General features: G+C 43.7%; 1 protein-coding gene across 21 annotated transcripts in view; it reads right to left on the bottom strand.

The window, feature by feature from the left end:
• Nucleotides 1–22,328, bottom strand: part of Kcnma1 (potassium calcium-activated channel subfamily M alpha 1) — a 788,086-nt gene that overhangs the window by 63,773 nt on the left and 701,985 nt on the right. For all 21 annotated transcript variants that reach the window (XM_008849872.2, XM_008849855.2, XM_029554470.1 and 18 more), the window contains 3 exons: nt 15,625–15,748; nt 9,321–9,545; nt 4,975–5,167 (listed from right to left, as the gene is read on the bottom strand). In XM_008849872.2, coding sequence (XP_008848094.1) covers nt 4,975–5,167; nt 9,321–9,545; nt 15,625–15,748 — 542 coding nt within the window. The remainder of the gene's footprint in view (nt 1–4,974; nt 5,168–9,320; nt 9,546–15,624; nt 15,749–22,328) is intronic.

The raw sequence follows: 22,328 nt of genomic DNA, 5'->3' as shown, positions 1-22,328 counted from the left end.
GAACCTTGCTGGAGAAAGATCACTGGAGACAGGCCTTGAGATTTCATAGCCTGACCCTCATCTCGTTCACTTTCTGCTTCCTGTCTGCAGATGTCATGTGACCAACAGGCCTCTTGCTCCTGCCGCCATGCCTTCCCAATCATGATGAACTGTGTCTCCACAAACTGTAAGCCAGAACAGCCCCCCTTCCTTCCTTAAATTGCTTCTTGTCAGGTACTTTTTCACAGCAGTGACAATCGCTAACGTGACAAGTAGCTAATATACTACTGACGTTTAAATTTATTAAAATGAAATAAAAGGAAAACTTCAGTTCCCCCATCACAGTCACATCAGACCCACTTCAAGCGCTTAATAGCTACATGCAGTCAACTCATCCCCGGCTGTCACCTCTGGGCAGACTTCTAAAGACATGGGAAAATATGAAGCTAGGACCCCTCTGTGTTCCTCTCTGGCTAGCCTGAGCCTCATCCCCTTGTATTGTCCTTGTTCCTCACACCCTAAGCTCCTTGTTGATAGCAATAGGCAGAATCCAAGTCATCGTTATCCTTTACAGTGGCTGATGCATGCAGGACACTGATGGTTGTTCCTCTTTCATTCCCTTATGAATTATCTTGACTGGGAGCAAGAATAAGCTAGAAGTTGTTCATTTCACATTTTATATTTTTAAAAAATGAGTGAGCAACTCCATCACATGCTCTCTCTTTTCAGGTACTGACCCCTGAGGCTCTCTGAGAATGAACCCTTCCTCTTCTCACCCTCCCTTCCCTTCCAAGATCAAACTCCCTTCTTGTCTTTGAGAACCACAGGGAAACAGTCTGGCAAGAGCCACTGTTGTACCAGCTGATTTAAATTGAAATGTTTTCCCCAGATAAATGCGTGCTAAATAATACACCAGCTCTCCAGCCAAAGGGAAGTGACAGGCACTCTGTAAATAAAGGCACTTAGTTGCTGGTAAAGAGCTGTAAAGTGGTTCTGAGCTGATGTTTGCTGACCAGCAAGAAACAGCTTCACCTGCTTTATATAATTGTCACTCCAGCTCTGCCTGCTGTATATTAAAACTGCATCTCATAGAGCCAAATGTCACATCGGATAGACCATCCCGCCTGGAGTAAGCCACATTTTGCGGTAATTGTTTTTGACAACCAACCATCACATCTCCTATCTTTTCAGAAAGTGTCTGGTCCAGAATCCCTAGGCTGGGTCAGTTCTGACACCATGTGGGCTAGAAAAGCGACACCAGATGCGAATTTGGAAAAAGGAGTGAAGAGAAAAGAGAGGAGACTTAGTAATATGCTGTGGCAAGTACTCGGACACAGATCCTCCCCACAGAGGCCCTGCTTTCTCAATGTCAAGATGCCCTTTTCATGTTAAATTGTAGCACGTAAGAAAAAACTTCCCACACAGCTACACGACGACTCTAGCCCAAATGCACAGCACTATCCTGAGTCCACATTTCTAGATCCTGCTGGCTTCTAGAGAAATGGCAACCCAACTCAGGAAACAAAGCAGCTGCTGAGGTTTCCCCGAAGACCATGGGACACATAAGAATGAAATTTGGTGTAGCAGGTATAAGAAATCTCTAAGGTTCTCACTCAGGGAGGGGAGTAGATTTGTTTCCCAAATTGCAAAGAGCAAATCCTCCATGATGCCATAATTCTGGTGTCCACTTGGAGTGTGGACATGCCAAGATCCTGGATTGAGAAACAAGTATCAGAGGCAACTGGGCACAGCAGCTGATCAAAAGGGTCTAGAGGGGAACAGCGGGGCCATTCGGCTCATCCACCTAGCCCATGAGCTGGAAAGAACTCAAAGTGCTGGACACAGGGTGAACTCCAGAGGTGAGCACTGGGGAAGAACCTCTTCTTGGTGCTGTGAACCACCACCTGACCACTGCCTTTGGAGCATTGGAATGTAATCAGAGAATGGTGCTGAGGCCAAGGACAGGACAGGAGCAGATAGGGTAAGAAAAAAAAGGAAACGCAGGTTTGGCTGCCGATAGCTTCAACATTGCGTCTTAGGAATAGTCCTCACTGCTTGTTCCCAGGAGGCACCTGCTCTATCCCACTTCGGCCTGACCCACTTTGGCCTGAGAGTCCAGGAGAACCACTGCCTCCTGGATATGCACCCACCCTCTCTGCCTACTTCTGAGTGTACCTTAGCTCACTCTTGCCGCTGCCAACTACTGTCAACTGTTGGTACTGACAACAGAAATTGTCTTCTCATAGTTCTGGAAGCTGAAAGGTCCTGGATCAAGGCACTGCCTAGTTTCTGATTCATAAATGAAGTCCTCTCTGTCTTCCCATGGCAGTGAGGGCATAGGGGATTTCGATAAGATCTATTTTATGAGTAGCAACCCCATTTGTGAAAGGCCTATCTTCATGACCTAATCACCATCTCAAGACCCCAAAGTGCACCTCTGTCATACAATGCCTGTGAAAGTCAGAAGAGAACATCTGATTCCCCTGGAATGGTAGTTACAGGCAGTTGTTAGCCACCATGTGGGTGCTGGGAATTGGACCTGGGTCCTCTGCCAGAGCGGTTAGTGCTCTTAACCACTGAGCCATCTCACCAGCCCAAGACCCCACTCTTAAAACCCATAGAAAGTTAGAATTTCTACATATAAACAGTGAGGGTTGATCATTCAGACTCTAGCAATGTATACATATGCACACAAAAAAGAAAAAGAAAGAGGGCCCTTCTTTCTTTAGAGAAAAATCAGTTTCTCCTTACACACTTCTTGCTGACATCTATTTTCTTTGCTTAGTTCTATTTTTTTGAAGCAAGGCTTTTGAGCATGGGGGAAGTTTTTTGGCTGGTTTGGATATTGTACAGAATTAGAGGCAGGATAAGACTTAAGAGAGAGCTTAAAAGAATACCTAAGTCAGGTGCACATGTGGGTAGATCATACATTGGGACTCATCCACAGACCCTGAGGTCATGATGGCATTGGGAGGACCCAGGCATGCAGGGGAAAGGGAGTGCTGTCCTCCCCGTCCTGCTCCCTCCATCTCTACCCCAAAGGGAGAACTGGTCCTTATAATTCTTTCCATCCCACTTGCTGTTTCCTCCCCAGGATAGAAGGCATGTCTGAACATGTTGATCAGCATGTTCGGTGCACTCGGTTTGTTAGTGTGAAGATTTATTCTGCCTTACAGCAGCCTGTACTGGTCACCCAGGGAGCTTATTAGAATGCAGATCTGACAGGTACGTCTGGGGTGGGCCAGGAGATGATGCGTCTCCAACAAGCTCCCCCAGGTCACATTCCTGCCAGGGCAAAGGTGGGGGAGACAAATTGAAAAGCAGGGGCTAAAAGGCAGGTACCACATACCAGGGTGCACCCTCCGCCGCCTCAGCTTACTGTCTTCTCATATCCTTTCTCCCCTGTGCACCCGAGGCAGGTTGGACAGGAGACAGGCTTCTGCCTCCTGTATGTGCAAAGAGCTAGAGCTCAGGGCTTCCCTTAGAGCCTGGGCATGTTGCTGTCTTGCATAGATGAGCCAAGATTTATGTTCTGGGATAGTAGACAGGATGGTGGAACGAAGAGGTCAAAATCAGACCTCAGGCAGGGTTAGGCTAGAAGAATAGAAACCACTCAGATTCAAGCATTAGAGGTTGATGTAATCATCTAAAGGGATGCAGAAGACCAAGGCAAGTATGCCCCCATTTGCCACTTCACAGGCAATGGCAAAGTAGACCACGCTCCGGCTTCACCAGAAGCTGCTGTGATCCTCAAGCTTCTCAGGGTCGCACCTCCTCTCCCAGTCCCCAGCAGCCAGGCTACTGATTCTCAAGAAGCTTCCCCAAGAGTGGCTTTGAACTTCAGGGATGCTCGGGGTGTGACTGCAAAGCAGCAAGGCCTCTCCTCCTCCATCCCACCCCAGGACTCTTCCTTCACTGGTCAGTTCTCCCCCAGAGCCAGTGCAAGGAAGAAAACCTCTAAAGGGGAGGTCTCTAGGAACTATAGCTTCTGGTTTCATGGCAGTGCTGAGCAGACCTTAGATGGGAATGGTAATTTGGAGTTGTCAAAAGGTAGCAGATCACTAAAGTATAAACTACATGATTGAACTGAGGTTCCAGAAAGACCTGCGTGTAAGCTATACCCAGCCTTCAATAAGGAGAGTCCTACCCCAGCAGCCCCATTCCTCATGGGTCTTCTTCCTGGAATGAAAGGAATGAAAGGGTTCTGACTCCCATCTGTCAGTCAATGGCACTCATCAAGTAGGCCATGCTTGACAGCCATCCTATAGCTCATGGGGTGGGGGTGTCATACCCTCTTGCTACATGACTTTCAGTATTTTTACCATCTACACAGAGGTGTCACTCAGGAGAATGCTTAGTCTTCTATCTTTCCAGATCCTGATTTCCAAGTTCCCCCAAAGACTACCAGATGACATCTTTACTTGTGACCACTTGCCCAGAAACCCAGAACCAAGAATAGGGAAGATTAGGGCCCAGACAGAAGATAGTTGTCAGGCAAGCATCCCCTCTTGCTAAATAACTTCCAGTATTTTTACCATCCACACCCTGCAGAGATCTCCACCCCTCTGTGAAGAGAGTCTCAGATGTGGCCCTAACCTTAGCAAAGCTTAACACACCAATCTCAGTTCCATCAAAAGTATGTAGAGGAAGGAAACATAGGGAATTGGGCAGCTGGCACATTTTCGTTGCTCTGATACTTAGCCAGTGACCCTGATCATAAAGCCCATTGTCTGGAAAGGCTGAGAAGGTGACCATTTAAAGACTCATTTACTGTCTTAAAAGTCAACCTATTTGCAGGAGGCAGCACACATCAGGGCCTGCATCCCAGGATGGCAAGAACAGATGCTCCAGTGTAAGCTAATGTTGCAACAACCACAGGTCTCACTGCCAGGCAGGCTGATGTGAGCCTCTTTGAATTACTGAGTGAGGGATAGCCCGCTTGCCAGCCCCTGTCCCCTGTAGGCACAGCAGAGAAGTATTACAGGCTGTCCTTACCTTGGGAATTAGCCTGCAAGACCCCGATGCTGTCATCAAACTGCATAGATTTGATGTTGAGTGACGCCAAGATGCATTCCTTGTCCTGCAGCGAAGTATCATCAATATTATTCTGATTGGCTGACAGGATAACGCACATGTCACAGAGGTTGATGTTGACAGCCCTTAAATCAGCCCGACTTAATGGCGTACCCTTTGGCATGGGGTGGGGGGAAGAGAGAGAGAGAGAGAGAGAGAGAGAGAGAGAGAGAGAGAGAGAGAAAATAAAAACAAATTAAAGACTGAGCTGGAGCTTTGGGAAATTATTTAACAAGTATCTTTTTTTATGTCTTGACATTAAGCTGGCCTAACTACATTTCAGGGAATAGGGGCTGCGTGCTAATCTAAAGGGTAGTTGGTGCTGATGGCAGCATTTCAGTTTGGCTCTCAATAATCAATCAAGCTATTACTAACAAATGTGTGAGAGGAATAATGCCAGGGTCTACATCTTCCTCCTGCCTGGAAATTGTCTTGATTTAAGTAACTGTCCTGTGGCAACCTCTGGCTTTCAGAATGTAACGAGGGGGGTGGATTTCAAACGCCTGTTTATTTAATAGCAGGTCACTTCTGTCTCAAGCAAAAGACAGCATTTCCAATGAGAATTTCCAACACAGTCAGGAGGAAATCAGTGGAGCAGGGTGAGATGAGGTAGGGCTCCCAGCTCTGCTCAATTTGGAGGCTGTGGGAGGGAGTGGAATTAGTGTGTGTCTTGCAAAGGGGACAGGGAAGGAAGCAAGCTTGGGTCATAAAACTTTATTGCATATTTTTCCAGTGAGAAAAAAAAGTCAAGGAAATAATGTAATTATCCAACAACATAGGAGTATTTAACATTGAGAGATGGCTCAGCAGTTAAGAGGACTGGATGCTCTTGCAGAGGAACTAGGTTCAGTTCTCAGCACCCATGGTGGCTAACAACCATTCACTACCCCAGTTCCAGGGAACCTGACGCCCTCTTCTGGCCTCCATGGGCTTTGAACAACACAAGGGCACTTATACACATGCAGATAACACACTCAGACACATAAAACAAAAATAATAATAATAAAACATAAATATCTTCAGGACACGTGGACAAGAGGAGAGTGTCCTGTGGATGGAGACAGAGTTACCTCTTTATGCACTCTAATGACTGAGAAAAATCTCTAGCAAAAAAGGGGTGAGTATGGGATAAGGGAGGAGTTTGAGAACAATTTGAAAAGTACAACTCCACTAATCTGAACAAGATAAAACTATTTGAAGTAAAATTATATATTTATAAATGTATTTATAAAAGTATGCAAATTCAAAGAGAAAACTCTGGGAAAAATACACACTAAACTAATAACAGTAATTACATAGAATGGAAGGGATGAAGGGGAAAGTTTGCTTTTGACTTTATGTACTTCTATATGGTTTGAATATTTTATAACAAGAATATATTTGTATATTAGTGGTGCAATTAAAAATAAATAAGCCAGTAAACAGATTTTTTTAAAATCCCATAACAACATAAGACAGTAGAAAAAAAAATACTTTGCAGATCCAGGGTTAATGATGGAGTTGGGGAGTGTAATCAAAGGTATGATACAGAAGGATGGGACCAGGACCCTACACCCTGTCCTCAGGAGGAGGACCCAGCAGAAGTAACTAGGCTGACCCATATCAGTCAGCAACTATGCAGCATCACCCTGTTTGGGGGGGGGGGTCCCATCTAGCCACCATCTTCCTTGAACTTCTAACCTGAGTCTAGCTTCCCCTTGACTCTATGAAGACCTCTGTTGCCTTCAACCCACAGCCTGTATAGGGCAAAATACATATAGACTGCCATATGTATCTCTGGACATATAGCTATGTGTTATCGCCTTTTGCCCTCATCCCTAGAGAAGAGACTTTGATAAGAGAACCTGGCTATCAACAAGGAGCCCATCAACTCTATTTTAAGACTTGGTGGAAGCCATGATTCTATTCTAAGCCTCCTAAACACACTGCTGTAAGGTAGAATCACAGAGGGAGGGCATCTAGGGCCAGAGATGCTGGGAAGAAATTGGTCCAGGCACTGAAGCACTTTCTTTTGGGAGAAGAAGAACGTCATCTGTTATGGTCTTTTGGTACAAAATAAGTCTGGCCAACTTCCTGCGTCATGTTGCCAGTGTATATAAACCTCAGCTATCTGCACCCATGTTCTTGTAGGAAACCCAGCAGCCATTGTGATATAAGGCAATCCATGTACAGTTGCAGACATGTGATATCAAATCAAAGAAATACCAATGACACACATAGAAAGCTTCTGTGTTCCTCTGAGCTAACCTTATATTGCAGGACACTGTTTAAACAATGAGGTATATGGAGGCACAGGCCAAGGACCACTCCCTACAAATCCACTCTGCTTGAATATGCTAAACTTTGCATTTAAAAAATATATTTTGTTATTTTTATTTTATGTGTCTGAGCATACTGCCTGCATGTATGTAAGTGCACCTGTGCTGTGAAGTGCCAGCAGAGGTCTGTAGAGGGCATTGGATCCCCTGGAACTGGACTTATGCAAGGTTGTTAGCTACCAATGTAGATCCTGGGAACCAAATCCAGGTCCTCTACAAGTGTAGCCAGTGCTCTTAACCGCTGAACCACCTCTCCAGGCCCCAAACTTTGGAATATTTGCAACAGCTCTACAAATATGAGATTCAATCCAATCTATGGAGGCAGATGAGGAATGTGGAGAAGGGCACAGAGAGGGAAATACAGAAACACACACACACACAAATACCAAAGGTCACACACTCCACCCTTTCTCTACACATGAATACACTCGTGTATCCTAGGAAATTAGTTCAATATTTACAGAGATACCTTCAGAGAGCGAGAGATCATGTGGAACAGCACAGTAAGAAGATAATCATTGAAAAGTACAGTCCAATTTTCCATGTTTATGAAATTAGCAAAGCATATACAATATATGTATATGGTCTTCTAGCGAGTGAATTATTTATTTACATGTGACTATCTTTAACTGCAAGCACTCATTAAAACAGTAAGTTGTTCATCCTGCATCCAAAAGAGATCTGCTTAATGTTTTTCATGCTTTTAGATGATTTATGGGGGACATAGTGTGCTGGGAATTATGGAGATAAATTCACACACGGGGGTACTGAGTGTGGATTACCCTTATATATTCTTTAATGCATTGTATTACTTGAATGTTGTTGGTACATTTCTGAGGTTCTGGAAACCGATAACAGAAATAATTGATTTGGGCTTCAAAAGTAGCGTGTCAGGCGTGGTGGCACATGCCTTTAATGTCGGTACTTGGGAAGCAAAAGAAGGCAGATCTCTGTGACTTTTGAGGCCAGCTTGGTCTACAGAGTAAGTCCTAGGCCAGCCAGGGCAACATAGTGAGACCCTTTCTCAAAGAAAAGAAAAAGTAGAGGACCCCTTGACAGCTAGGGAATTGTGTATTCCTTAATTTTAGGTATGAACTGATAACACAAATGTTTGGAGGATAAGTAATATTCAAATATTTTTTATTTTAATTTTTTATTTTGAGAATTTCATACATGAGTATCGTCTTTGCAAAACTCTGAAAAGCGTAATACTCTATATATGTCCGTAAGTTTTTGAAGGCCTGGAGACAATAAATTATGATTAGAAAGTAGTTATCTGACTCTTAAATCATGCATCTCATACCCTCACAGTAAATTGCGGAGTCCCAAACTGTCCATTATAGATTGGTGTGCTAGTACCTTTGTAAGCAAGAAAGCCACATATGTATATGTGCACACACGCACAGCACACACCCAAAGCTGTGAGAACATTGCAAGTCTTTTAAATACAGGCTGGACAGAGTAGACAGCAGCTGACTCACAGAAGAAGTTGCAATTCTGTATGGCAGGGATAAAGAATTCTGTTTCTATTTATTTGGTCAATATCAGAAGGTGGAACAATTCAAAGTTTCTCTAAGCATTAACCACATCCAATTAAAATGCTATCAATAATTCTGTAAGTAAATTACTGGTGTATGTATCAAAATACTGCAGCATCCTAAATTTCACCTGTTAGAGAGTTTGGACAGTGGTATAGTTAATGCACGTGATGGCAGCTCCGTTTCATTCCTGATGAGGGGTGGTACTTGACTGCAAAGTCCTTTTAATAAGGTCTCCCAGGGTTTTGACTTCCTTAGCAGAGCAGAGGAAAGGCTGCTGAGTCCTCAGGCCTGAACCCACATAAAGCAACAGGGGCATGATCAAAGCTTCAACAATTACAGACACCTGGGAATTCTTTTTGTGACTGAAAAGATGAAGAGAAAAATGTCAATAGTGTAACCTTGAACTTACCGGCAATATGGACACTTTGGGGAAGTTGTGAAGTGTCTCCCATTCCCGCTTGAGGTACTCAATGGATCCCACAAACACAATGTGTTTGAGCTCATGGTAGTGGAAGTTGCTGGCACGAAGCGGCATCACCAGGTTCCGGAGGCCAATCAGGGCTGAGCTGACATCCCCAAAGATGCAGACTACGACGTGGCCACTCAGGACAGTCATGGCAGCTTCGCTTCGAGTCTGCAACAGAGAAGTGTGAGTGTGTTGGAGAGAAGTCCTCACAACATTGGTGTCAAGAAAGAAAGCATCATTTGTGCAAAGGGTCAAGTAGATATTGGTTGAGTGCTTACTATGTACTATTGCTATGACTTAGAGGGAGGAGCAGTGTCCTCCAAGGGCTCATTGTGATTAAAGCCTTTGTCTCTAGGATGGTAATGCTGTATGGTATAGAACTTTTTTGGCTTGAAGTCTAGTAAAGTCCTCAGAGTTGAAGCTTAGTTAAGGTATAGGGCAGTTCCCATTGATGGTTCTCATGTGATGACCTGAGTTTGCCAGAGACAGTCAATATAAAAAGAGCAAGCGTGGACCCACCCATCTCCTTTCTCTCTGCTCACGTTTTCTTTTATACACTCCTGCCAAGATCCTCCACCACAACCACCCTCACCAAAGACCAAACAAATGGGGTAACCCAATCTCAGATCTTGAACCTCTCAAACTGTGAGCTAACATTTTCTCCTTTAGAAGCTAGGTGGATGAGGTATTTTATTGTAATACCACAAAGTCGCCTAACATAGCTGTTATTTGTACTGCAATAAAGCAAATATTTAACTGAGAATAATAAATAAGAAATAATCCACAAATATAATGTATAACATCGCACAAGGTACCCTTTCAAATGAATACAAATACACTGGGGGAGCTGGAGAGGTGGCTCAGTGGTTAAGAGCACTGGCTGCTCTTGCGGAAGACCCAGGTTGGATTCCCAACACCCACGGGGCAACTAACAGCCATCTATAGCTCCAGTTCCAGGAGATTCATTGCTCTCTTCTGACCTCCACAGGCATTACATGACACTAGTGCACTTAACATGCAGACAATACACTCACACACATAAAATAAAAATAATAAATGAAATCCTTAAAAGAATATACTGGGGGAAGAAGAGAAATGGATACAAAGGTTAAATATTGGGGTGCCTTGTGGGCTATTTAGCAACATCACTCTTTTTTTTTTTTTTTTTTGGTCTTTTTGAGACAGGGTCTCCCTGTAGCCCCAGCTGTCCTGGAACTCACTATGTAGACCAGGCTGGCCTCGAACTCACAGAGATCCACCTGCCTCTGCCTCCCAAGTGCTGGGGTTAAAGGCGTGCGCCACCATGCCCAGCTAGCAACATCACTTTTAAGAAGTCAAGAAATGGCTTAATCCTGTGTCCTCAACATACTGAAGATTATATAAATTTTCTAATATTTTATTATTATTTTTATGTGTATAAATATATGGCCTACATGTATGTAAGTGCATCTGTGTCTTGCAACGTCTGCAGAGGGTAGAAGTAGGCATCAGATTCCCCTCTGGAACTGGAGTTACAGACAGTTGTTAGTTGCCATGTGGGTGCTGGGAATCGAACCCAGGTCCTCTGCAGGAGCAGCCAATGCTCTTAACCACTGGGCCATCTCTCCAGTCCCATGAGTATATAAAATTTCTTAATGCAGAGAAAGTGTTTTTTTCTTCTTGATTCCATGAATTAAAGAATTTTTTTAAATGTAGGTAGTGGTTACAAGAGGACAGCTATTATTTTAATGTCATCAATATATACATGTTATAGATTTATCTCTAATTGGATGTGTATAGGTTGTACTTTTTAAATGAACTATGCGTAAACATATACACACATCACTACCTTCTTGAGCAACAGATTTTTCAAAAGATAAGTCATGTACACATGTGACCAGGGAGCATTTCACAATAATTGTCAGGACAGGAGGAAAATGAAAAGGAAAAGAAATGTTGATGTATTTGGAACGCAAAGTCTTAGTTTCCATGAAACTGAGGCTAAAGTAAGATGTCTTCTCAGGTCCTTTTGCTAAGATGATGATAAAATGGTCAGGTTCCTTGGTTGGTCTGAGCTGAAATTTGAGGTACTCTTTTTAGACCTGTCAGTGGGATAGCATAGTGCGTAACTATAGCAGCAGACAGAACGTGATCTCCAAGGCCAGGGGCTGGCTGCTATGGCCTGTAACCTTAATCTGTTGTGCCACAAGCTTTTCATGTCCACTGAGCTAAAAATGTTTTTTTGGTTTTGGTTTTTTTTTTTTTTTTTTTAGTTTTTTTGAGACAGGATTTTCCTGTAGCCCTAGCTGTCCTAGAACCCACTATGTGGACCAGGCTGGCCTTGAACTCACAGAGATCTGCCTGCCTCTGCCTCCTGAGTGCTGGGATTAAAGGCGTGCGCCACCACACCTGGACTAAAAATGTTTTTTGTACTCTTCAAAATGACTGAAAAAAGAATGAAAACCAGAAAATGTCATCATAAGTAAAGATAATACGAAGTTCACATTCCAATACAGTTTTATTGGGACACAGCCAACTCATACATTTAGGTATTTTCCATGGCTGCTTTCAGGGAAAGTGGAGTTGATAGCTATGACAGAGATCATATAGCCCATGCCACTTAACACATTCGTTATATGTCTTTATACAGAAAAAGTATACTGATCCCAAGTCCAGACCTTGGGCTCATTCCTGGAGGGGCTAACCTTATATAAGAGCCCACAAATGTCCTTAAGAGGATCTAGCGACATAAGTGAGGGCACAGGCCAGTGTCTTTCCCCAGCCCCAGCCCTGTATCCACAAGGGACTAATGAAGGAATACTCTCATGTAGGTGAAGATCCCAGTTTCCCAGAGACGCAGGTGCTTAGACACTGTTGGCCTTGTGTTCACCCTGCTGGTGAAAAGGACAGTGCAAGCAAGTCACTGGGGAGCCAGGAGGGTGGGGCTTTCTCTGCCTCTCCTTCTGGTCATATTGAACGTGCAGCATTGTTCATCCTGCCTGCCATCTTTGCTGTCCATTCACTGCTTGCCTGGAAGGCCCTAGGGGGTTTACAATGCTTTGGGGGAGGCATATTAATGTCCACTACACATATCAACCTCTACTTGATTTAATCCCTAGCATTGACCAGTGTGTATTGATCGCTTAAATGCCAATACCGCAATTCACGGCAATGTCACGGTTATTACAGTAACCCCCAAGGAGAAGAAGCAGCTAGCTTTCATTCCTGGTCATTAGAATAAAGCACGGGCTTTCATTTTTGTTGGTTTGCCTTTGCAAGAGTGCAGGGAAACTGGAGACACAGGCTATAAGGAATGCCTTACAAAAGAAGACCAAGGAGGTCCTTCTGGAGCTCACCACTTCATGGGAAAGATGTGGGGTTATCTGGGCTGTGTGGAAGCACCAGCACCTGAAGAACCAGAAGTAGAAAGCCAGTCCCTCTGTGGTGTGCTATGATGGGGTTCCCGGATGCTTGTAATTGGCCTGGCCACCTAAGGGCCCAGCTCCCTCTTCAACAGGCCAGGGAAGTGCAAACTGGGTCAAGGATTGAAGCCAGAAATGTAGAATCCACAAATGAGCTAGGTACCAGTTGAAAGAATGGCCCAGGGCAGAAGCTAACCTTAGAGGATTAAGTCCAGGATCAACACCAACTCTCAAATATGCCAGAACAACATCACCTGGGGAAGTATATAAAAATCCAGCTCCGTACCTGGAACCTGGAAAGGCCCAATAGAGAAACCACAGAGAAACTCAGGTGTTTCTCTGCACTCTTCAAGGCCTGAAACCCCTTCCAAGTACAACCTGTTTATATTGGACGGAACTTTCTTGGCCACTTAAACCCAGATTGGCAGTTCTCCCCTAGATTTGAATGGCACTTCATGCCTCATACCTCTTAGCCTCAAAGAGATTATTCCTTGGTTAAATTTTGTATCTCCTATCAGTCATTTGAGTCCTGCGTTCACGGGGTAAATCGGTCCCACAGCATCTTCACACAAGTGCCCCTCCCATCATCTTCATCTCCAACGTTACTGCAGAGAGCTCCCTGGATCTGCCTCAGCGCTACCTGCCAGACCCTTTCCTTTCCAGGACCCTGCTTTACTTTCTGCACAGAGCCCTTTGTTAATCCTGAACTATTCTGCCTGGAGGCCTTCTCTTTGCTAGGATACAAATTGTGTGCATCACGTCTCAAGAACAAGAGCAGTGCCTAACATAATCTGTTACACATATTTTCTTCAGTGATATTATTTTTCAGATAAACTCATTTCCCTAAATTCTTTCCTTCTATAAGGGAATATTGATCAGATGCCAGTTACCATGCACTGCTCAGGACATTCTGGACCCAGATGAAGCATCCAGCCCAAGACTGGTCACAGATGAGCTACGTTTAGACCAGCATGTTAGAAGTGTTATGGAAACAACATCAGAAGGCAAATGCACAGAGCGGCTTGGTGGTCAGAGCCATCTTCACTCCTGATAAGTTACTTAGTGGCTGTTTGCTGACAATTTTGACTTGGTGTGCTTTCGCCTACAACATTCCCAACTCTGAGATGGCCTCCAGCACAGTGCTTTATTGGCCTGCAATGTGCATTTATAATTAAGCTGAGAAGACACAGACCAGGTAAAACATAGGGGGAAATTTTAGTGGATTAGAAGACAAAGTCATTCTGAGGACCTGGAAAAGTCCTCACTAAGGAAAGCGGCCCTGACATTAGAAATGATGGGATTTTTTCCTGGCCGACAACAGAACAGGCCCACAGCAATCTGGGGCTTTAGTGGCACAAGGGAGAAGAGAAAGAACCCTTGCAGCTGAATTTCCTAATTATTAATCCATTTTTCATGGATTAACAAGACAAACTTTAGGAATGCCGATGTAGGCGTTAAAGCCCAAGGCTGTTCAGAGGACAAATAGAGAAGGGCGAATGCATTGCTACCTGTGCTGACATCCTGGGACAGAACAGGAGAAATTCGCTATTGCTAGAGATATTCTCGGGTCATCTGGGAAACAGTGTTTGAGCTGAACTCTGACCGTGAACTCTGGTTCTCCCTTGGCATCCTCCAAAAATGCACTTGCCTGCCTGCATCATGTGTTAAGAAGTATTGCAAATGTCAGGAGAAGAGACACTATTGTAGGGTTGCATAGATGGCTTAGTTGGTAAAGTACTTGGCACATAAGCCTGAAGACCTGAGTTCTATATCCCAGCACCCACACTGAAAAAATAAGCTGGGTGCAGTGTTGCATGCCTGTAATCCTAGCACTGGGGAAACAGAGACAGGCAGATTCCTGGAGCTTGCTGGCCATTCAGCCTAGCTGAATCTGTGAGCTCCAGGTTCAGTGAGAGATGCTGCCTAAAAAAATAGTAAGGTGAAAGTCAATTTAAAAAGACTCCGACATCATCCTCTGGCCTCTATATTTGTGCATGCACACACACACCCCGAATACATACATATAACACACACATAGACACACCAAAACAAAACAAAAATATTCTTGTCAACAACAACAAAACATGCAGGCAACATTCAAGTCTCTTCATGGTACTTAAGAATAATCATGAAAATAATAATAACGGGTAAGTGAATGGCCCTCTGTGGAGACATATTGAGTTTGCTACAATCCTATACAGTTAGAGTTGTTCTCATCTTCTCATAGATGAGACAACTGCAATGCAGAGTCCAGCACCTGCTCTGAGGTCATAGCCAACCTGCTCTGAGGTCATAGCTAACAGATGGCACAGCCAGGCTCTGTCCCCAGAGCCATGTGAGGGCAGGAATGACGTACATCCTGCCTCCCATGATGCCTTGCCACAGCACATGATCGCCACTTCTTCAGTCAGCTGATAAAAATGCAGAGATTGGGGGCTGGAGAGATGGCTCAGTGGTTAAGAGTACTAACTGCTCTTGCAGAGGACCCGGGTTTGATTCCCAGCACCCACATGGCGGCTACAAACCATCCTTATCTCCAGTTACAGGGGAATCTGACACCCTCTTCTGACCTCCGCAGCATTGCACAACACAGGTGCACCCACATACATGCAGGCAATACACTTAAAATAAAAATAAATAAAATACTTTTTTAAAAAACACAGAGATTGAAAATTCTGCTCCCAGCTCATGTTCTGATCAGAGCTTGAGCTGCATTAATTTCTTTCCAGAATTTCAACCATCAGAAAAAATTAGGTCCAGTGACTGTTAGGGAAAACCTCACTCTGAGTAAGAGTCATCATGCCAGGCAAAGGAGGATGACAGCCACTGCACGGCCCCTCACTCACCAGGATGACTTTCTCGATCTCCTTGGCTGCGCACCAGTGAAACATCCCTGTAGAGTCGTATTTCTTCACATTGGAGTCCATGTTGTCGATCTGATCATTGCCAGGAATTAGTAAGGGGTCATGCCTGGGAATAAAAGGACAGGAACACCTAAGTGGAAAATGTGATCAATTATAAATGGAAAGTGTCCCCTGAGTTACATCTCAAAGGAGATGGAAGATGCAGAGGATGTGGTTGTCACCGGTGACCATCCTCTTTCTTGTAGAGCACATCCCTTGAAAGACAACTGCCCCAAGCCACTCACCCCTCTGGAAGTGCACTTGACTCTGCCAGGTACTAATTCTGCCTTTGTCCTGCCCCTCTTTTTGTAAACGGGTTTTGTGCCATTCTATGGGTTTGGCTGGCCTTTTGTATGGTCTCTCATTCCTTGTTGTCTGATTTTACCAGCTATCCGGGGCCTACCACACACCCCAAAGGGTTGCTATTAGCATTAGCAACGAAGAGGAAGGAACAGCAACAGAGCCTTATGCTGGCTGACTGGCATCAGGATGGAAAGCCAATTACTTGCTCTTTCTGACTACAACTTCTGATGCAATGCTCTCCACAGTAAAAGCTTTAACAGGCTGCACTTTAAATATTTTAGCAATTTGCCCAATCAGATTTTGCTCTCCCTGGATGAAGCCCTTTAAAGATTCAGCAGCATGTCACTTCAGAGCAGATTGACTACCAAATGCCCACATCTGGAATACATGATTTCAATACTAAACAACACCCTCTCTCCTCACCTTGACAACTGTATTTGTGCTAACTGTCCAATGATGGGCCCCCACTCCCATCTCCACTTCCCAACACAGCATTCCTTGGATGAGAGCCTCAAGCTCAGATGCATCTTAATAAACTTGTTTCTAATTCTCAGAGCGACACCCACCCCTTCTAGAAAGATGGTTCTATAGAGGCTCCCTTCCAGTGGGTTGGCAGTGCCTTACTGACAACCTTAGGAATTACAATGAAATCAGGCAGATCTACCATGCCTGCTGCATAATAAACAAGCCCTCTAGTTCAGGTTATGGTCATCAGCCATGATTCTGGCTCTGATATGCTCAGTGTATGAGTGTAGGGGAAGCCCTCATTAGTTTCTACAACCTGATCACATATATAATTAAGATACTGTGTCAGGCAGACTGAATTATCCCTACCAAAAGAAGTTATCTTCCCTGAATAATATTCTCAAGCCAAAAAAGAAAACAGAAACAGGTTCAAATTTCAAGATTGCATGGTGAAATGATTTTACCTTTAAAACAATCTATTTCAAACACCAAAGGCTAATTTCTGCTTATGTTTTAATATTTCACCCTTAGAAATACCTCCTATTTCTCAGCATAGAGCTCAGAATACATAGTGGGGCAGCAATCTCTCCTAACTGGTCTAAGGATAGAATTAAGCTTTAGGATATCTGTTATGACCTTTCCATTATGCCATCCATACACAAAGAAGATGGGAAAACTCTCACTGCATGTGTTTGTTAATTGCTAACAATTTTCTCTGAGGTCACACCAAATGCCTGATACCATGTAAGCCAATATATGGTGCCATCTTCAAGGAGCCCAGCAGAATACTGTAGGAACTCTCATAGCTGATCTTAAAAGGAAAGAAAAACCCAACTCAGTGGTCAGGTTATTGGGAGGGTCTGAGGTACTGCAGACTATGGGGACACCTTTCAAAGATTAATCTGAGTCAAAAATGTTAAAACAAAGGCCAGCAAGATGGCTCAGGAGGTAAAGGAGCTTGCCCCATAAACCTAGAGACCAGAATTTGATCCCTAGAAACCCTAAACACACATAAAAGATGAACTGACTCCCCAAAGTTGTCCTCTGACCATGACACAAACGCCATGGGATGTGTGTCTATACACATGCATCACACACACACACACACACACACACACACACACACACACCTGAAAGTGTGAAATCCTAAAATATAAAGCCAGTTGCTGATAAAAGTCAGTTGTTGGTGAGAACCAGTCACAGAACAAGGTAAGAACAAAGTTTGAAGGTTTGGTCCTAGAGAGATGCCTCGGTGGGTAAAGTGCCTGCTGTGTACTCTGACCTAACTTCAGGTCCCCAGCACCTACAGAAAAGAAGAGACAGGTGGACCTAGGGACCTTACTGGTCAACCAGCTTAGCCCAAACAGGGAATACCAGGTTCAATGAGAGACCCTATGTCCAAGAACAAGGCCGAGAGAAAGAGGACCTTACCCTCAAGCCTCAATGTGTGCATGAATGGATACACACACACACACACACACACACACACACACACACACACACACGTACCTTCCACACACGAATGAGAGATTTTCTTTTCACCTTTGAAAAATCTTATAAAGTTCCATCGATTCAGTATCTATCATCAAGGTAAGTGGATAGAAGCTACCATTAAAAAATAGGCTTGAGAAAATGAACAAAATAAATTCTTCTCAGTTCTTGAACAACATATTTTGGGTTGCAAGAAGATCTTAATAAATGCTCTGAAAATACAAGCATCAAGTTCAAATTATCTTACCCTTGTTTCTTGGTTGGAGAGAAAGTGTTATCATAGGAAGATCTGAGACCTGCTCCCAGGGCATTCGGGTCTTAAAAAGCTATCCATGAATATATTCACATCTTAGCAGCCAAGCAAAGGTTAGAGCAAGCTGGCAAAAATTCATTTTTAAAAAATATGCACCTTTGAGAGAGAGGTGATGTGTTTTCATTTGAAATATGTATTTCTTCCTGAGAAGGAATCATTTCTTGGTAAGAGTGGTCTGTAACCATCATAAGAAAGTAAGGAAGAAAGCTAGATTAGTGATCGCCCCCATTGAGAAGAAAAAAGACAGTGGGTGTCAATTAGGAACTAACTAGGGCTGGGATTTGGGGAAAACAGATACAATTTGACACTAAGGTTACAAGCCATGATTTGTGTTTGAACATCCCAAAACATGGAGGAAGTCTCAGAGGAAGTCTGTGCTACACTCTATCCTCCCCATAGATCTCTGGGCCTGGCCTGGATAATTTAAATGTACATCATCTAGGATTTTCCCCCAAAGGATGTTCCGATATGAGAAACATCAAAAATCTCCCTGAACACAGATATTTCATTTGCAGACCAGACATGGTACCTGGAATTCTAACTTTGGTTTCTTTAATCAGCAAAGCAATGAATAGACATGAATCCCCTATTCTGAGATGGGAAGCAGGAAACAGCAAAGATTAAGACAATGTCCAGTCAAAGAGAGGTTCACAATGTAGCAAGAAAATGAAAATATAAGCCAAAGGTCATGGTACGCTACTGTGTTATAGCAAATTAGCATGCAAGATGATGTGTGGCTTCAAGAAAGAAGTTGTTCAATCCCTAGTGTCTGAGTAGCATCAAGGAAGGTTTTGGGGGGATGGACAAAAGGCAACAGTTGACCTCCTGAGAGGAGGATCACGGGAATAATTGGCATTCCATAAAAAGTGAACATTTTAGTCTTGATCCACCAGCAGCTATTAGAACTCACTCTGAGAACTAAGGCCCAAATAAAATGACAAAAAAAAATGGTACCCAGAAGGATGTCTGGAGATGTCTGGTATGTATTGCTTAACCTAAGCCATAGCAGATTCAAGAAGGTTGTGGGAGAGGTTTTCAGATGTGAATCTGCAATCAACAGAGGATGAAGTCAACTGGCTGATACAGAGAACAAACAAATACTGATGCACAAGCTTATTTAGGTAGACCAAAAGCCATGCTTCCAAAAAGGAAGAATGTTATACAAATCAGTAGTCTGTGAGAAATGAGTTGTTTCCCAAGACAGCAGGTCTATCACTGATGATACAACAAAAGAGCGAGGGATATTAGGAGTGAGTTAGCTAACATTGTTGGGTGATCCTACAGACTTTTCAGGTTTGAAGAAGTAGACTCTCCTTGGTGAGAGCAGCAGTTAGGATTTGGGGAGGACTGGGCTACTGCTGGGCAGTGAAAGGTCAGTGACGAAAGGTTGTTAGAGTAAAGCTAGGAGGGCAGAGCACTGAGCATCAGTTGCTTCATAGGTCCATTAAAGGCATGTCTACTGAATCCCTCTGTCTCGGAGGGAGCTTGGAGTGTGGTTCATTCCAACAACATGAGAATATGTGATTACTTTGGGTCAGACAGGATATATTTCTTTACCGTGTCTGTTTCTGTAGCAATTTTCAAGTGTCTTTCACTGGCTTATGCTACCAAGAGACCTCAGGCACAGGTGGAAAGAGAAGAGCCAGGGGTCTCCAGGATTTCTAGCTCTAAATCGACCACTGATGTGGTCCAGGAAGACCCGGAGGAATCAGGCAGGGTGCTGTGCTTGAGGAGCATCATGGGAAACCTTTCTGAGCAAGGCATCCTAACTTCTCCAGCTTGCAGGATGGTGAGAAGTATTTGTAAAGCCTTCAAGTCAGCTCTTCAAAGACATCGTGGAACTAAGGATGAATACTGCCTTTTACATTGTAATGAATGTGTGTGTATTCTTCAACTTATACAACAATCCCAAGTCTCTGAAGATGCTCCATAATTAATTCAAGGTTCACTTGTCACTTTGGACTTAACCAACGCATCTGTCATATTTTACAGTAATAGAAAGCATACAAGATGAGTTATAACTATGGGTGCTATTTCATTACGATGGGCTCAGTTGTGTCACTTGCATATTGAAGTCCTCATCTTTTGTATTTCAGAATAGGAGCATACTTTGTGATAGGTTTTTGATTTAAAAGAAAAAAAAAAAGCAAGGTCTTTGAGGTGAGCCCTAATATGGTTTTCTTCTTATAAAAAGAGGAAATCTGAATTCAGGTGTGGATAGAGCAAACGCCATATTAAAGTCATAGGAAGAAGAAAAAGTTCTGTGGATCAAGAAGAGAAGCTTGGGGCTTAGCAGTTAAGAGCACTAGCCACTCTTGCAGAGGGCCTGGGTTCGGTTCTCAACACACACATGGACACTAACAACTGTCTGTAACTCCAGTTCCAAGGGATCCAACACCCTCTTCTGGCCTCTGCAGGCTTTGTATAATATAGATACTTACACAGATGCAGGCAAAATATTCATATATATGTATATTTGCGTGGTGGTTAAGAGTTCTAACTTCAGAGTCCAAAATACCTATCTTCAAGACTTGGCTTGTTTCCTAATTGCTAAGTTTCTTAATCTGTAAATGGGGAATATTAAATAGATGACTCAATTGATTCATTATGGAAAGTATATAAGCAAAGGCACATTATACATACAGCAATGAACTCGAGTGTCTACTACTATTAACCATTGCTTTTTACTCGTCTTGAAATCTATGCATGTATTTGTAGTTCTGACAATGGTCAAAGAAGGAAGGCAAAGTGGAAAAGCCCAATAATACAGATATAGGGTCACTGAAACTCTACCACCTCTATGACCAAGAGCTACCGTAAGTTGAAAGCTTACAGACGATACTGTGCTAAAACTTTTGCCTGTGTTTTATGATTTTCCCAGTGAAATAACACTCGCAGTTGATTCCTGTTATTATTAACCCATGCGTACAGATGAAGATCAACAGGGGAGAGGCAGAGCTCAGATGGCACAATGAATGAGTGGCAGGACAAGGCTTTGTGAAAAGGTTTGACTGACCGGAAGCCTGTCCTGCTGAGTGAGCCCCATCCTCTACCCTCCCATTTGCAAGAGGCAGCTGTGCCTTGTTCTTTCTTCCCTGCAGCCCAAGCCACAATGCGCTAAGCTGTAAAGAGACAGAAAACATCATGGCTGTGTATGAAGTGTACAGTGTGTATGAATACTCGGTAGAAAATTATCCCTGCGGACCCTTGTCAAGACCATGAGCTAAGGAGTGGCTGGGAAATCAATGAAGGTGTGTGTGTGTGTGTGTGTGTCTTTCTCACGTACCAAATATCTGAAGGCTGGTTTAGGGGTGCCCCAGTGAGCTAACTGCTTTATGTCTATGCTCCCTGCATCTCGGTTCATACTTCCGATGTCCACAGCTAGAAATTAAGCATGCCTGACTTCCAGGGAAGAATAAAAGAGCTGTGTTTTGAGGGTGAGCAGAGCAAGGAATGCCACTTGCCATCAATTAATCTCAGGAAGTGAACTAAATACCCCATCACAGGAGAAGCACTAAAAGCTTACCTTGAAGACAATAGCCTAAAGCTAAACCACAAATCCCTTTCCTAGCAAACCTGCTGGGAGGGAGCCATATTATATTTTAAAGAGAGTAGTTCCCCTTACAGGAAAATATGGCAAATCCCAGTTTGTTCTGTGTCACTGAGTTCAATATTAGGCTTCAGTAATTTATATCAAGACACAAGGAACCCAATAAAGTCGTGAAAGTATGAAGTTGAAGTTGCAGGATGGTTTCAGAATCACACGCTTCTCCCTGCTTAACATCTGGAACCTGGAGTCTCAGCACATGACGGAGGCTGACCTCCCCCACTCCTTCCCTCCCCCTCCCGCCCGCAGTGGTCTCTCACAAACAGGGAGCTTGATGAACTATGAACACATTTCCCACGAATGGCAAACACTAAATTCTCCAGAGCATCTACATTATCAGGCACCGTCATGTCATGCAGCTGTCAGGATGTTTCTTACATCTCACATTTGGCCTCACATGTTAGTCATGAAGCCAGCATCCTCAACTTCAGGGACTTCTGTCATTCTTTCCCTATAGAAGTACATGCT

Source organism: Nannospalax galili, unplaced genomic scaffold (assembly GCF_000622305.1).
Source record: "Nannospalax galili isolate Female #2095 unplaced genomic scaffold, S.galili_v1.0 scaffold83, whole genome shotgun sequence".
NCBI classification, from domain to species: domain Eukaryota; kingdom Metazoa; phylum Chordata; class Mammalia; order Rodentia; family Spalacidae; genus Nannospalax; species Nannospalax galili.
This window is presented reverse-complemented; position numbering and strand designations above follow the sequence as displayed.